The 16,795-nt window shown below is 40.6% G+C and overlaps 1 protein-coding gene across 1 annotated transcript in view; it reads right to left on the reverse strand.

Annotated features, from left to right (window-relative positions):
* Positions 1–16,513, reverse strand: part of LDAH (lipid droplet associated hydrolase) — a 93,866-nt gene extending 77,353 nt beyond the window's left edge. Inside the window, exons 1-3 of the mRNA XM_073002151.2 lie at positions 16,345–16,513; positions 14,196–14,351; positions 9,148–9,282 (exon numbers count right to left, since the gene is read on the reverse strand). Coding sequence (XP_072858252.2) covers positions 9,148–9,282; positions 14,196–14,351; positions 16,345–16,381 — 328 coding nt within the window. The 5' untranslated portion in view covers positions 16,382–16,513. The remainder of the gene's footprint in view (positions 1–9,147; positions 9,283–14,195; positions 14,352–16,344) is intronic.
* Positions 16,514–16,795: the final 282 nt, after the last annotated feature.

The following is a 16,795-nucleotide window of genomic DNA, read 5'->3' on the forward strand; positions in this document are numbered from 1 at the left end:
AATTTAATCAGACTCATCAGGTCAGCACACACATATGTGCACATGATGCATAGATAAAGGCCATGAATATCTCCAAACCAGTTTGCGATTACACATACCAGTTCAATACTTGGGACAATGTGTTTGTCCACTTTCTTTAAACAGAAATCCAGTAATGAAGGTCAACAGGAAAATGAAATGGAACTCCAGACGTTGGTGAGAGAAATAAATAATGTATCTTAGTTACATCAGGGGTAATGATTAATTATGAGTCTTCATCCTTTCAAGTGTCCTCAGAAGGGACAAACGAGGCAGCAGAGGCTGAAGCAGCAAGAAGGGCAACAGGATGATGCTGAGGCAGTTCCTGACACAGTCTAGGAAAACAACCAATTCCTTTACACACACATTGATGTGGGATACCTCACTGTTGACGAATATCTTGCAGAATGTTCAAAGTGAATCACTGCTTATAGCAGACAGTTCTATAAACAGGAAGCTCGCTCCTGTATTGAAGCACCAGAAGCATTTGGTAGTAAAAACATTTTTTTTAAAGATAAGTTTGTAGCAAGTTGGAATTTTAAGATGAAAATGTGTTAATATTTATTGATTTATCAATAACACAATGAGACACAATGTTCATGAACACTCAAGGAGGTTCTATAAAGAGGTTTTTAAGCAGTACAAGAAGCAGGACTAACCCAGTTGCCATGGCCAATGCAATAAGGAATTCTGGAAGCTCTAATCCAACAGTGTCTATGGACCAAAGTTTGGGGATCCTTGCACTAAAGATTAGGAGATTAGGATTGATGGAATTTGAAAAAATGTAAAATGTTTATATTATGCCCTACGTCCAAAGATCTCAGGGTGGAGCACAGATGTTTAAAAAACATTAGAGAATTCTAACACAATTTAGTATTTTAATTTTCTTCCATTTCCGTGCATATAATATTCTTGCTGAGGTTATTATATGTATTACCAAATAGCTCTCTGTCCTAGCCAAAGTCTCTGGCAACATATTTAATAAAAAAATAATTCTGGTTTAAATGGAAGATTCCATATTAAAATTCTCTGCAAACATTCATGTATATAATAATAATAATTTATTGTCCTTGTAAGTATATACACATACAACGAAATTCACATGTATTAGTATCCAATGGTTTTTTTGCTTGTCTACATGTCCATCACATGTGATATAAGGTTCCCTCTTGTATTTTACATTTCCAACATACACTTGATGTACCTTTATATATTTTTGATAACTTATTTGGTGTCATGTACCATCTGTAGAACAAAGAATCGTGAAGAATGTATGGAAAATATTATGGAAGTGGTGGAGACGGACATATTAACAGAAGCTTTGAAAGACAATTCAATCCAGGAAGCAACTGAAAAATGGGAACCCATATATAACTGGATCCCTTCTATAACTTGAAAGCCAAATGTAATAATGTTAATACAAAATAGTCAAATAACTCTAGTTGGAAGTATATGGGCAATTAACAGATACAAAAGTTCTTAATGCAATGATATGTGTAAATACATATAATATGTGATAAGAAATGGCATGTTATATTCACTGTTATCCCGAGTCCTTGCCTTTTGCCCTGGAAATTAAAATAAAATAAAATACAAATTGGGGCTTGAACAATTAAAAAAAATATTCTAACATAATTTTAAAATGGTACATACAAAATCAGAAACTGACACCCAAAGTCACTGACAGCTTAGGTGGCAATGACTTTGGTGAAGAGTCAACACCAGAATGAGGCCAGCATTACTGCCAGTTCAGCCTCCTAGGAGAGGTCCTACTTGCAGAATCTCCCATCTTCATTACCAGCTGCATGGTTACCTTCACATCTAGTTTACTCTTCAGCCACCTATTCTACTGACTTTTATCCTTTCCTGTTAATTCTTCTATTAGGAGACAATCACTAAATTTTTGTCTGGCTCGTTAGCTTCCCACAGGTGTCTAACTTCCCACTGTGGAATGCTAGACAAAGCCAGCATTTTCTAGGATTCTGTAGGGGTCTTTCTAAATTCCCTTAGCCCATGGCCTGTAATTGTATTTATCATGTTGTGTGACATACGTGACACCACATATTTTCAAAGAACATGTGAGTGTCTACCTCTGCCAAATGCCCAATGACCAACTTCTGAAGCTTTGGCAACAGTCTTATTAGTACATCTTCAAACTCCATTATGTAAGACTGGAACAAGGAACCTGTGACCACTGGCTTACTTTCACATGGATGGGGGGACCCAACAGGAGAGAAAAATGAGAGAGAAAATGAGAAAAAGGTAAAGCACAAGTATTGGAAGGGGGTGAGGAGAGAGAGAGAGAGAGAGATCACGCCACTGAGCAAGGAGGAAAAGAGGAGGTCATCAGAAAGAGAGGGAAAAACCCTCCTCCTGCTTTTGACTACCTCTGCTACACAGATCTCAAAACAACGTGTTTGAACTTTCTGCAAAATATCTCATGGTTACAGCAAAACATTGACGATAAAAACATTTTTGTTTGTTTTGTATATGTCCTGGAAATGAAAATGATAACCTGAAAGGAATGTGCTGATACTTTCGGTGAAATTGGAAATAGTAGGTAAATGTCACAGGCCAGGATAGCAAAGCAAAACTATGAAGAAGGGAGATGGACAGAGACAGAGAGAGGACTGCTTAGGGCATAACGGACAGACAACCTATGATCCTTTAGATGCTGTTAGATCTTAGGTTCCTTCAGCTCTATCAGAATGACTGGTGCCGAGAGATGACGTGAGTTGCAGCCCAACACTTGGTGGGCCATATGCTGATGATCAACCATTCAACCAACTACCACCAGCATCGCAGAATGGCAGAGCTGGAAGGGACCCTATGGATCATGGAGTCTAGCTCCTATCGAGGAGGCACAGAGAAGAATTGCACTCTCAAACTCTGTCTCTGCAACCAGAGACCAAAACGACTCCCAGACCTGCTAGCCCAAAGCAGACATTCCGTCAACCACAACTTGCCCCAGTGTATGTGCTCCAGAAGTGTCCCATCTTATGCAGCCCCGTCTTGCCATACAAATTAGCTGACCACAACACAAACAGATAGATTCGCGCCCTGTGCTTTATATACCCACCAGCACACAAGTAAATACTTTGGCTAGAAAGATGCTACCTCTGTATTGTGAGCTACAGCCTGGAGACCTGGAAATCAGTTACAGATTTAAGCTTCCCTCCCATAAGCCTTACTCGAAGGTTGTTTGGACGCGCGCACACACGCACACGCACACGCACGCACACGCACACGCACACGCACACACACACTGCTCCTCTCTCCGACTACAGGAGCAAATACTTGGGGACCAACAGCTGCTAATGAGTTTTAAGAAAGAAGTCATGGTGGAGGGGAGGTGTCTATGAAGGGGCAAAGGAGAGCGTTTGTCCTCTCCCCTCCAAATTCTGAACTTGGTATTCCTTGAAATGTACACAAGTAAAAACTACAGTCAGATCAACAATCCCTTCATAGGTCTTGAAAAAAATGTATAGGATGGAAGGAAACTGCCTGCCTACAAAACAACTGTGGTAACTGCTGGCACAGTAGGAAACAGAAGGACGAAGATCGCAAAACAAACTAACACACACAACCGAAACCTCAATAACCACAAAATGAATCAAACTTCTTCCATTCAAATCATGTGTTCATAACTGAGGTACACCAAAGATTTTAAAATACTGTACAACGGCTGCCGAAACCTCTTAAGGTGAACTTTAAACATTTCAAAGCAGCAGCAGGGTTAGTTTTGGGCATTTGTCTGGACACCTTCAAAGATGATGATCAAGGTCGCACACACACCTCCTTGTACAAGAGAGCACTCTCCTTCCTTCCTTCCTTCCTCCCTTCCTCCCTTTCCTTTCCTTCTCTGGTAGTTACCCAGCCCTCCAAAGGTTCATCTCTGTACATCCTTCTCCACCGGGAAAACTCCTCTTTGGAGTTTGGCCACAGTTTTTAACACAGTAATATAAGTAATCTCTGCTAATTTGGAAGAACAAACAAAAGGAAAATCCTTGCTTCCCCTGTTTTTATTAAGGAAACTGCATAGATTCTAAGTAGCTAGGATTTGAAATAACACATGTATTTAATACCAACAACCAAGCGAAAAGGCCACCCATTTAATTTCTTGGTGAGATTAGTGACTAGTTTACTGACACCCATTCCTGACCAGTAGCTTCTGTTTTGACAGCCAGGATTCTAAGCTGCAATGTATTTTTAAAAGCCCGTGATAGGAAGTGCTAACCTGCAGTTTAAATAAACTTTTCCTCAGTCATTTTCCCTAGATTAACAGCAAGAGTGTGAATTCCTCCACTACCACACCACCCAAACTAAATGCAACTCCAATTCTCAGAGAAAAATCAATGAGAATTCCTCATTAAAAGACATATTGAAAGAAACCATACAATCTTGTAAAAATAAACATACTCTGAGGCAAGGTCACAGATTGTTTATTTTAAGTTAGGGACCAAGATCACCACATTCTGATTATAATAAAATCCAATAAATCATCGCAATTTAACCATGCTTTATTTCTTAAATGGATGCAAGTGGGATGCAAGTATGTCAATAGTAGCCGCCAAATGCTTCAATCTTATAATGGAGTGACTCAAACAAAACTCACAACACATAAGGCTGTAAATAAGCAGTCGCTGTTTATGAGATTATAAAAGGAACTGTTCATAAGTAGCATCTGCATACTGAGTCAAGCTCACTAACCTTTAGGAAAATTTAATGAGTCAAAGTGTCAATATTGGGCACTGCAAAGGAAAAAGCAACATTTAAAGATTCCATTAATGTTTACGCAGCATGTATAGATTGTTGGTTTTTGCCCAGGATGACAGACAGGTGACAAGTTCGTTTCTTCCTTGCCATCTTAAATATTTCAATATGAGCACAAAAAATGTGAGCATGGAACCTGAAAGCTGTAAGTATATATGAGAGGCAGGTGTGGTACATACTACAGCTCTGTAACTAGCATTCTTTGTACAAAAACTCACATACTGCTTGTCAATGGAGAATATCAATTTGTGATAGGAATTGCCTTGGATCAACAAGTCCAGCCACTGTCAAGGAGTGGGGGGAATCAAATTCCTAAGCTCCGGCTTCTCAGCCAGATGCTTCAAGTGGCATATAAATGATGCTTAAGCTGAAATATATTGGTGGAAAAAACAATGAAAAAATTAATTTTCATGCTATGAAAAATTCTTATGAATTAGCACAGTATATAACAGAGTCTGACTGATTTCTTTAGTATGCCCACATATATATATATTGCTGTTGCAAAGAGATGGCATAGAATGCTAGTGCAGGGAAAAATCTCCCCATATTCTAGTACTTTTGGTCTGGGGGGCTTTGACTGTATTTTTTTTTTTACTTTGTTGCCTTTCTTTTCTTGGGGTTTGCAAAAGGATGCTGTGTGCCTTTTTATTTTGCTATTACTTCTCTTGGAGATATCTTTCCCTGTTTGAATGATATTTGTAAATTATTGTTTGGCTAATTTACCATGCATTTATTCTGCAAACTGCACCAAAATATATAGCTTTACTTGGGACAGTTTGGTGTTTGGTTTGTTTTTTATCAATTGTTTTGTTGCCTGATTCTGGAGTAGACTGATTCTCTGACACCTTGCCTCTGCTTCTTGGGGGTAGCTTTTGCTGGTTATATAGGGGGTTTTTTTGGACTAGTGTCAGAAAACACAAATGTGGAAAACAAAACAACCTGAAATGGGTGTTCCCTTTTATCTAAAGGAGAAGTGCATGAAAAAAACAAAGATGAAAGAGGCAACCACAAAAAAACAAAACTCAAAACAAATATGGAAATCTGCAAATCCCAATTACTAGGCTTCGTTTTTATGAATAGTTGAAATTTTTGACTTAGTTTCTAAAATCTTCCCTGTTACAGGGGATAAGGAGAGACTGGAACATTGATGAATGAATGGATGAATGAATGAATTTATTTTATTTTATTTTATTATTTTATTTATTATACTTATACCCCGCCCATCTATACATAGACTACTCTGGGCAGCTGACAGCAAATAAATAAAACAATTTTAGAAAGAAAGAAAGAAAGAAAGAAAGAAAGAAAGAAAGAAAGAAAGAAAGAAAGAAAGAAAGAAAGAAGACCAAAGTCCATCTGAAATGCATGCAGGACTTCATCTTCATCGATGATGCAGCCGTTGTTGACCACTCTGCTGAAGACCTCCAACAACACATGAATCGTTTTAGCAAGGCTTGCCAAGACTTTGGAGTAACACTCAGGCTGAAGAAAAGACAAGTCATGGGCCAGGGCATGGACTCATCTCCCTCTATTACCATCACCACGCAAGAATTGGAGGTTGTTCATGAATTTGTGTACCTTGGCTCAACGATCTCTGACACTCTCTCCCTAGATGTCAAGCTAGATAAATGCACTGGCAAAGCAGCTACCATGTTCTCTAGACCACTGGTTCTTAACCTTGGGTTACTCAGGAGTTTTGGACTGCAACTCCCAGAAGCCTTCACCACCAGCTGTCCTGACTGGAGTTTCTGGGAGTTGCAGTTCAAAAGCATCCAAGTAACAAAGGTTAAGAACCACTGCTCTAGACTCACAAAGAGAGTATGGCTTAATAAGAAGCTGAGGGCATATACCAAGATCCAGGTCTATAGAGCCTGTGTCCTGAGCACACTTCTGTACTGCAGTGAGTTCTGGACCCTTTGTGCACGGCAGGAGAGGAAGATGAACATGTTCCATATGTGTTGTCTCCTATGCATTTTTGGTATCACCTGGCAGGACAAAGTTCCAAATAAAGTAGTCCTAGAATGAGCTGGAATATTTAGCATGTATACATTACTGAAACAGCGACATCTATGTTGGCTTGGGCATGTCATGAGAATGGCTGATGGTCAAATTCCAAAAGATCTCCTGTATGGAGAATTAGTGCAGGGAAATTGCCCCAGAGGGAGACCATAGCTGCGATACAAAGATATCTGCAAGCGGGATCCGCAGGCCTTAGGAACGGACATCAACAGATGGGAAACCCTGACATCTGAGCATTCAGCCTGGAGGCAGGCGGTGCATCACGGCCTCTCCCAATTCGAAGAGACCCTTGTCCAGCAGGCCGAGGTGAAGAGGCAGTCCCGAAACCAGCAAAATCAGGGAGCTGGACAGGGGACAGATTGTATTTGTCTTCATTTATTTATTTATTTATTTATTTATTTATTTATTTATTTATACCCCGCCTATCTAGTCATTTCGACCACTCTAGGCGGCTTACAACAAATGATAACAAGTTCTAAAAAATTTATAACAATTAATTAATTAGATGATTCTGTAAGATGGGAAAAATAAAAATAAATCAAATAAAGAGAGAAAGAAAAAGGAAAGAGGACAGGAATTAGCTGGAAGGGAAGGCCTGCCTAAACATCCATGTTTTTAGTTGGTTCTTAAAAGTACCCAGCGAGGGTGCAGCGCGAATCTCCGGAGGTAGGTTATTCCAGAGACAAGGAGCCACCGCTGAGAAGGCCCGGTTTCTAGTTCTTTCTTTCTGGGCCTCCCTTGGCGTCAGGCTCCTCAGCCTCACCTCTTGGCTCGCACGGGTGACACAGTAGAACTAGTTGGGAGTAAGCGTTCCGTCAAGTATCGAGGTCCTAAACCGTTTAGGGCTTTATATGTAAGCATTAACACTTTGAAGTCAATGCGGAAACGGAAGTGTGGAAGGGATTGGCAGCAGGATGGAGAAGGAGGAATGTGACAAGGCGGAGGCTGAGTATGAAAAGATGTGCGGGCTCCTGAGAGTTTTCCTGAGCCTGAAAGTCATAGGATTATTACCAGACCCGGAGCCAAACAGAGAGGGAGAGGCAGTATATGAGACACAGGAGTGGACGGTCATTGTCTTCCCGTGGGGGCAAGGATGAGGCAGAAAGGCAATAAGACCGGACTCTACCTTCAACAAAGGACTGAAGGAAGGAGACTGGGCAAGGTACCCATGCTGTGGCACAATCTGTGCAGTGAGGAGTGCTCCTCTACGGAGCCCCATGAACCGCGAACGCTTTGGCCCAGCACCCCAGTGAGTTATCCGGACTTTCAGGAAGAGTTGGCCTCTTCCAGTTATGGCCCGTTACCCGACTTATCATGTTTCAGCCCAGTTGAGATGGTTGAAAAGCCAGAGATTAATAAAAGTGAAGTTCTGAACATGACTGACAAGTCTCCATCGTTATTTCCCGCCAAAAGGAACTGCTGCAAAATTTAAACAAACCCTATCACACCTCTTCTTTACTGTTCTATATAATTAACTAAAATAAAGTAAAATATAAATTGCCACTCAAGCTATAATGTTGTTGTTTTATAATTAAAACAAGGACTTCTAAAATCAGCAGAAATACAAATTTGTACAAATACAAGTTCTTGACTTGACTACAAAACAACTTTTATTTCATATACAAACAAAGCTGGCTCCTGAGCTGACTGGTTTCCTAGCGAGAGAGGAAGGATCCTTATAAATGATAGCAACCCACCACCCTAAACCCTCTGTTAGTGGTATACTCCGCACCCCACTTTATCCACAAATAAACTGTGAATTAACACTGTTTTGTTATGCACCAAGCTGGAATTTAGGAGCAGCACCTTCACACTAGAGCAAAAGTTAACAGGTCAACCTGTGGGTTTTGGGGGGGGGGGAAGGAAGAATGATAAGGGGCACGCTCTTTGCGTGTGTCCATCCACATGAGTAGCTACATACTTACTTCCATAAAAACAGAATGAACAGGAACAATGCAATCATTCTCCGAAAGTTAAGAGCAACTGTTTCGTTTCCTGGGTTTTATGCTTAAGGCTTAATAGCTCATAGGATTCTAAGATACACAATTTTGTTATAATATTATAAAATCATTTAGAAACACAATCTATGCTCTTTTTGAGTGGTACCCCCTTGTCTTGGGATATAGATTCTAAGTCTTATATTCAATGTTATATTAAAAACCAGTAGTCAAAGGAATATAGACAGAAAAAGCGATCTATCATATTCTTTTCGGGTCACAATCCAGTGGAAGAAACAGAGATAACTATTCTATGCAAACTCATTCATCAGCACCAATTAGTTATAATATTACTACTCAATATCAATATTAAACACAGCAGTATTTTAATTCATAGTACCTTCTGTCATTTTCATGCCATTAGGGACTTTACAGTGTCCAGCATGGCTTACTGCCCAAACTGGATACTGCTGTTTCAGGCTACAGTACAAAGTTCGGATGAAGGTCCGGTAAAAGTCAGCAAGTCCTGGATTACCTGAAAAGGGGCGGAAAAAATCTAATGAGACTACAGACCATTTTATTAAAATGCTGGCAATACATATGATACACTAAACATGCAAACACAGCAATATAGATGAATTCAACACAGAGACATAATTGCGGTACCTCACAAAGGAGAACTAAAATAAAATAAAGCCACTTGATGCAGTGCTCATCTCCACCTAAGTGTTTTTTTGCGAACATATGCAGAAAACAGGAACAGTCCACAACTGACTAAGAATCTTATTGGTTATTTATGCCAGCATTAAGTGAAGTGGAATCATAAAGCAGCAGTAAATTGCCACTAGTTAATGGGTAACTTTGTGCCGGTACAACCTGAATCGGGCGCCAGAAGCATTTAAATAAATAAGTTTCCTATCCCCTTCTTTTTAGGTTCTGAGGTTCCATAGGGTTCCATTTTGCTCGAGAGAAGACTTTGGAAACATTGGGCCACGTGTGAAGAGCCTTTTGTAGTTAAACAACACTGCCAGATCACTATCGGTAATATTTTTTTTCCATTCATATCTACAAGAAATATGGCCTCAAATGAAGTGTATCTATGTTGTTGTTTTTTTTAAAGCACACACATATTCCAAATCCTACCAACTTTCAGAATCCCAAGCTTCTGACATTTCTTCATAAACAACATTTTTACTAGGGCTGGGGTATTTGGCTTCAAGTCTCAGAGTTCGTCCAAAAATTCCCCAGGTAGAATTCTGAGACTTCCGGCCACACCTTCAGACACCTTTCTTTCAGTCCCCTTGACCAGAGCCCAGGTCGCCAAGGCTTTAATGGCATTTCTCAACCCTTTAATTTCTTATTAATTCTAGAGGATACACATCTTTCAAATTAATCCTCAAGTTTTTGTCAATGCTACATGGAATGCTAACTCCATAAATATTTAATGAATATTATACAAACAGCTATCATTTCATCCAACTTTGTCTTACCACTTTGTAGGATATTTAAGCATGAGAAACATCATTTTTTTTTTAAAAAAAGGTATAATTTAAAAGTGTTTCATCCTCCTGAAGACTATATGCTTTTGCATTGTTATCCTTCTGGAAACATCACATATAAAGATAAAGAATATAAAGAGGTACCTAAACTAAACCCACTGAAATGAAAGGGGCTCAATTTAGTTTTGACCAATACATCTCATTCCCTTCAATAAGTATATATTCTTGGTAGGACTCATTCTGAGTTTGTCCCAAGCTCAGTGGGACCAATTCAACACATCCAGAGCCCCATCCATGCATAAACAAAATTGTCAGATTTCCACTCATACATCTTACAATCTGCTAGAATGAAGGGGAAAAAAATCTGTTGCAAGTTGGTTCATTACCTTCATTCTTTAAAGGATTTGAATTCATATACTTTACAGTATTTGAAGCACATTATTTATAGAATCTCAGCAATCCCTATGACGTCCCCACTAAACAAGACACCCGCATTCTCTTTCTGATGCAAGGTAAGAAAAGAGTGAAGAGGCCATAATGAGCATGTGTCGAGAACACTGTTCTTTCCACAGTTAAATCAAGGTAAACAAAAGAACAAAAAGACTTTGCTGATAGCACATATCCTCTATCCTGTACCAATCTTTCCTCCCACTTATGGTGAAGCCTGAAGCCTTACTGTAGCCTAGTGACAGAGCTACCTAGCAATGCCTCAATAATGACTTGGCCAAGTCAAGTGGATGTTAAGGAATAAGAACTGCTAAATGATTAAATCTCCACTTCTGATAGGATAGTAACATGACCTGCTCTAAGAGTTTGATATCCTCTTCAATTGCTCTTTCATTTTAGAATGCAAGGAACTCCATTTCAGAAATCCTTACTGCTTGAAAATCCAAGCGCACCGACAGCTTGTGAACAGATTTTGGGTTTATTTTTTAAAAAATGCAAAGTAGATACAGAAATCCTTACATAATAACTTTTTTTTCCAGAACCACAGCATACCTTTGAAACTGCTACAACATGTTTCAAGAGAAACTGATTTCAAAACAAAAGTATTATTCGCTGAAAATGGTTAAACTTTAAATCTTGGGAAATAATGCAGACCACACAGAAAGGCACAATTTCTTGATGGAGATGATTTCAGCAGCCCTTTCCCCCCCTCAAGAAACCAGGAATTTCAGTGTGAAGAGACATCTGAGTTTCCTTGCTTGAGGAAAATTAACCTAGATTTGGCAACAAATCAACCAGAGCAGCAACTTCCAGCTCCCCTATGCTAATGTGAGGAAGCCAGCCCACACAGATGTCAAAAGGATTTAAATGGAGCATGTACAGAAAACAGCAGTGTTCCCGCGTATGGAGAAATCTGAGGGTATTGGCTGGATTATTTGAAACAAAGTAATCGCCCGGGCTTCCAGATAAACATATGGCAGCCATGACAGGCCTAATAAGGACTTAAAAGGCCATTCACACAATTTCCCCTCGAGATTCAAAGAAACAAGACATAGGGAAAATTGAATGATATCACACATAGATACCATATGTCCATTTTTAAAAATATTCCTGAGATTAATAAAATGAGATTGTTCCATACTACCATAAATGATTGGGAGACAGAGTGAATTAACTGAAAGTATTTAAAAAAAAAGACAGGCTGCTTCTCTACTCTGTTTCATTACAAGACACATCCTTACTTGAGTTGTGGTACAATGCTATCCCATAGTTCTTCAGTCTGGAGAATTATCCTGCCTGAAAATGAGACGGTACCAGCTAGAATAGGCTCACTGAGTTAGTAGGGATTTGAGGAGATAACTCCTCTTGCAATGGCTTCTGGTGCTGCCCACCTGTACCTGTACTCCACTGGGCCCTGGGGCAATCTGTTCTCCCCCACTTTAAATACAGTGTAATGTTCAGATTCAGTACTTTGAAAAGTATGCAACAACCATCACCTGTTCTTGCCCTCATTGTGAACTACTGCACCAAAGCAACACATCTGGGGGCTGGTGGGAGGGGATCAACCGTCCGGGGCTAGAGGTAGTAGTGATATGATTTCAGGCCATTAGATCACTTATCTAACCAACTTAGGAAAGTGATGCAATTCAGATTCTTCGCTTTAACCATACCGATCACAGGCCATCAGACTGTGCAAAAATGTATGCCACTGCCAATTAGGACAGCTTTCAATTTCTGGAAGGCTGGGGTGAGATTCAGAGCAAGGTTGAAAGGCTTACTAGCAGGTATATCCCACAGTAAGCTGCACAGAAGGGCACTTTATCAAGAGCACATGCTATAGCTACACTTAACAGATGCTGAAGTAATCAGAGATGAACATTCAGTTGCAAGAACCAGCTCACCCAATGAGTGTATTATTTGTGCTTATCTTTAAAACAGCACCATCTTCTGGCACACATGTGTTTTCATGCGACAGTCAAAAATCACAACTGTCTTATTTTCACCATGACTTCCTGTTAGCCTGGTAACAAATGCAGCCTACAAAGCATGTACAAGAAGAACTGGAAACAACAGGCACTTTCCATCCCACCTCTGAGGGCTTCTGTTGCCTGATTTTCAGTAAAAAGATCCATGCAAATTTGTTCCATAAACTTGACAAATCTCCCGACTCCTAGTCATGTCTAGCACACCTTTAATCATCCAGTGAATCATTGGCTACATAATGATATCACAGTAAGCTATGTTTCATGAGAGGAACAAGTCTATCCTCAATCAGACTCCACATTTTCCTCCTGCAGCATATCTGAGAAATTTGGACATGTTCATTTCTGATTGACCACTGTTTAGAATTCAAAAACAACACTAAACTGTGGTTCATCTTAACTACTGTTTGCTAAATTAATTCTTCTTCATGAACAATGATTTGAGTTTAGCCCTACCGAGGTAGTTATATCAGCACATGAAGGCTAAGTGGTAAAGGGGTGGGAGAGAGATGTATATGAGCACCAACATCAACTATGTTCTTTCTTTTGCAAAACTGTTTATGTTCACGTTTGCTGTCCTTTTTTTCCTCCTTAATTTGTTTCACAGAGTTGTACTCAAACCTTATTTCCAGTTTCTCTTCAATTATAGCTTGAATTTCGATGCACCCACCTTCATTTTTCACAATGTTCTTGGTAACTTTAGACTGGACCCTTCATTTCTCACATTTATTTAAAATATTTTAACCTGCCTGTCTCCCACAAAAAGGACCCAAGGCAGCTCAGATAATTAATGACACAATATTAAAAGCTAAAAACAGTAAATCACTGAAATATTTTAAAAGAATTAAACATTATACTGAAAATGTTAAGTAAAAGCATAACTAAAATAGATTTAATAGCAAAAAAATAGAAATAAATAAAAACCATCCCATTATAAAACCCCACTCAGGCAACCAGTCATGAAGGGAAAGCCTGCCTGAGGAGAAAGGTCTTTGCCTGCTTGCGGTAGGACAGCAAAGATGGGGCCAGGATGGCCTCCAGTGGGAGGGGGTTCCAGAGTCTGGGAGTAGCCACAGAGAAGGCTCTCCCCCATGTTGCTAACAAATGTCCCTTTGAGGGCAGGAGGGATTGAGAGAAAGGCCTCCCCTGATGATCCTAATGCTCGGGCAGCTTCATAGATGCAGTCTTTTAGATAGCTTTTTAAAGCTTTTTACAGCTTTATACGTTAAAATCAGCGCTTGCGGCAGCCACTGAAGCTGCTGTGACAGGAGGGTCATGTGATCCTTGTAACCAGCCCCAGTTAATAATCTGGCTGCAGCACTTTGGACCCACTGAAGTTTCCAAACACCCTCCAAAGGCAGCCTCACACAGAGCATGTTAGAGTAATCCACCTTGCAACTAAGGCAAGTGTCACCGTGAATCAAGAATGGGTGCAGCTGGTGCACACTGTACTTCACATTTTTTGTCACATCAGGAGAATACAAGAACATAAGAAACAAACAAAAAGCCACAAAACATACCGGGGATAACTAGAAATAAGACTTTGGGGGTATTTTCATATTTCCAGAGATCTCTCCAAGGGCCGCACTTTAAGATCTGGGTAGCTGCTCCATTAACATACGTGAACTCTTCATGTACCACAACTTGCTCTTCAGATTCTTTTTTCTTGCTCATTCCTGAAAAAAAAGAGAGAAAGGTTTACATTTCAATGAGATATGCATGAATAATTAACTTCTGCAATATAATTTTCTTTAAAACAGAATGAAGCTACTCTGTTGGCTGTTCTCCCAGGAGGCATTGTGGGGAATTAAATCTTGACCCTCTGGCTGCATGGCCAGGTGCTCTAACTCACTGAGACCTAGACAATTTTATTATTATTATTATTATTATTATTATTATTATTATTATTATTATTATTATTATTATTATTATTATTATTATTATTATTATTATTATTATTATTATTATTATTATTATTATTATTATTATTTTATCATCATCATCATCATCAATAATAATTATGCATTTTAACAATTTGCAGCCAGTACTAAGCTCAGGATGCTTCACATGATGCTTCAAGAATCTCCCGTTCAGGCAATTAAAATATTCACAAATATCTTGCCTCAGTGGTATTATACAATCACATGTTCTCCGAATCTTAAACATTTACTGCAACACTAGTTAAACAGATATTGGTGTTTATCAGATTGACAATAACAATATGGTCCCTGCCAAAATTCAGTTCAGAAAACTGAAGACGCTTAATAAAGCAAAAATGTATTACTGTATAAGCTCACCCATTGCCTAATACGATATCAGTGGTCACTGTCCATTCATTTTAACTCCAAAGCCTTAAGTCCCAAATCATGATATACATCAATATCTTGAAAGGCTGCTGAACTACATCGTTCAAAATCAAAACTGCCACATATTTTGGCCATGAGCCTTCATCAAGGAAAATGAAACAATCTCATTCAATTTTAATTTCCTTTTAAGAGAACAGCCTTAACTGATGGCAGAGAACCGACAGGGGATTAATGGTGGATCCCCCAAGAAGTGGCGGGGGGGGGGGGAGGGGAAAAAAAAGCAAGGTGGATTTTCTGCAGGGTCACAACATCCACTCTTTTACACCTGGTCTGATCCCATTCATTATCAGCTCTTTCCACTTGACACAATTTGCTTACAAACAAAGAGAGAGGAGCTTGAAGGCAAATTTAGCATCAAGCTTCGGTTAGCCCTGTGTCTTGGGAGGGCAAAGAAAACTCATGTGGTAGCAGAGGCATCTCTCTTGTACAGACTCTACAATCATAATTCCCAAAGATGTAGACCTGTTGTTGGAGGTGTAGCAAAAACCACAGCCTGGCGGCAGTTTGAAAAACGTTAAGATTACAGTACTGTATTGTGCTTCAGGAGTGACACTGGAAGACAATCCACAGAGCGGATATGGTCAGAAACGCTGTCAGGGTTTGCAGGGTGGCAAGGTTTTAAGATGTCACTGCACGTTGGGGGTTTCTGCAAGCCACCTTTTCAATGAGAGACCATGGGACCACCTTGCCGGGCAGCCCGGTTGCTACCTGGGCTTCCTCTCCAACGGTTCGATTCCCATCTCTGCCTCAACAGTGAGCAAATGAAAAAAAATGCATCATCCCAAACAAAAGCTGGGATGAGCTTCTGCAGCTGCATCGCTGCTCACGCAGAGAAGCAAATTTTCCAAAAATGTCCATTTTTACGGGGGTGGGGGGAGACGGGAAAAAACGATCCCCCCCCTTCCCGGGGGGCGGGAAATGTATGTATGGAAAGTCGTCTAGACTGGATCGACTGAGAAATGGAAATTTCCATTTCCCCCCCCCAGGTTTTTTTTTCCTGGGGGAAAAAAATGGAAAATTTTGCAAATTTTGCATTTCTTATCCCCCCCCCAAGGAGACCAAAGGGCCGTCCCAGCACGCAAGGGCGTCTTCGACCCTGTGGGACTCGGGACCTTGCCCTGCTGATGGGCTGCCTCGCTGCACCGGCTCCTCTCGGTTGCATTAAAATTAAATTAAGAGCTTCTGTTGCTGCACGTCGGTGGAGCAACAGAAAGAGAAAGGGAGCCGGGCAGCCACCGACTGAAGCTGGAACCAAAAGGAGAGCGGCGGGGAGAAGCCGGCTTGCCCCCTTTCGAGCACGTACCTTCCCCGGTCGGGGCTTCGTCACCGGCCAGCAGCATTGCAGAAGCGACGCAACCCAAGACACCTGGCCGGGCGGAAGAAGGAAGTGGCGGCAACAGCGAAGGTCGTCAACGAAGGCCTCGCCGGTACTTCCGCCAGGCTAAGACGCCGCGCACGGATTCTTGCCGAACGAGCCTATGCCGAAGCTTTTGTCAACCTTGGGCGTCCCGCCTCCGCCGATAGAAGAACGCCATTGGAAGGCGTGTGTGTCACAGAGGGCGGCTTTCCCACCTCCATTGGTTGCCCGGCGGAGCTATTAACCCTTGCCTCTCTGAGTCTCTCCTCATAGGAAAGGAGGTTTCTTTTTTGATAGTGCAGTGCGCTAATGTGGGTGACTTACAGTCAAGCAGAAGAACAATGCTGTTGTTTAGTCGTTTAGTCGTGTCCGACTCTTCGTGACCCCCATGGACCAA

Source organism: Pogona vitticeps, chromosome 1 (genome assembly GCF_051106095.1).
Source record: "Pogona vitticeps strain Pit_001003342236 chromosome 1, PviZW2.1, whole genome shotgun sequence".
NCBI lineage: Eukaryota > Metazoa > Chordata > Lepidosauria > Squamata > Agamidae > Pogona > Pogona vitticeps.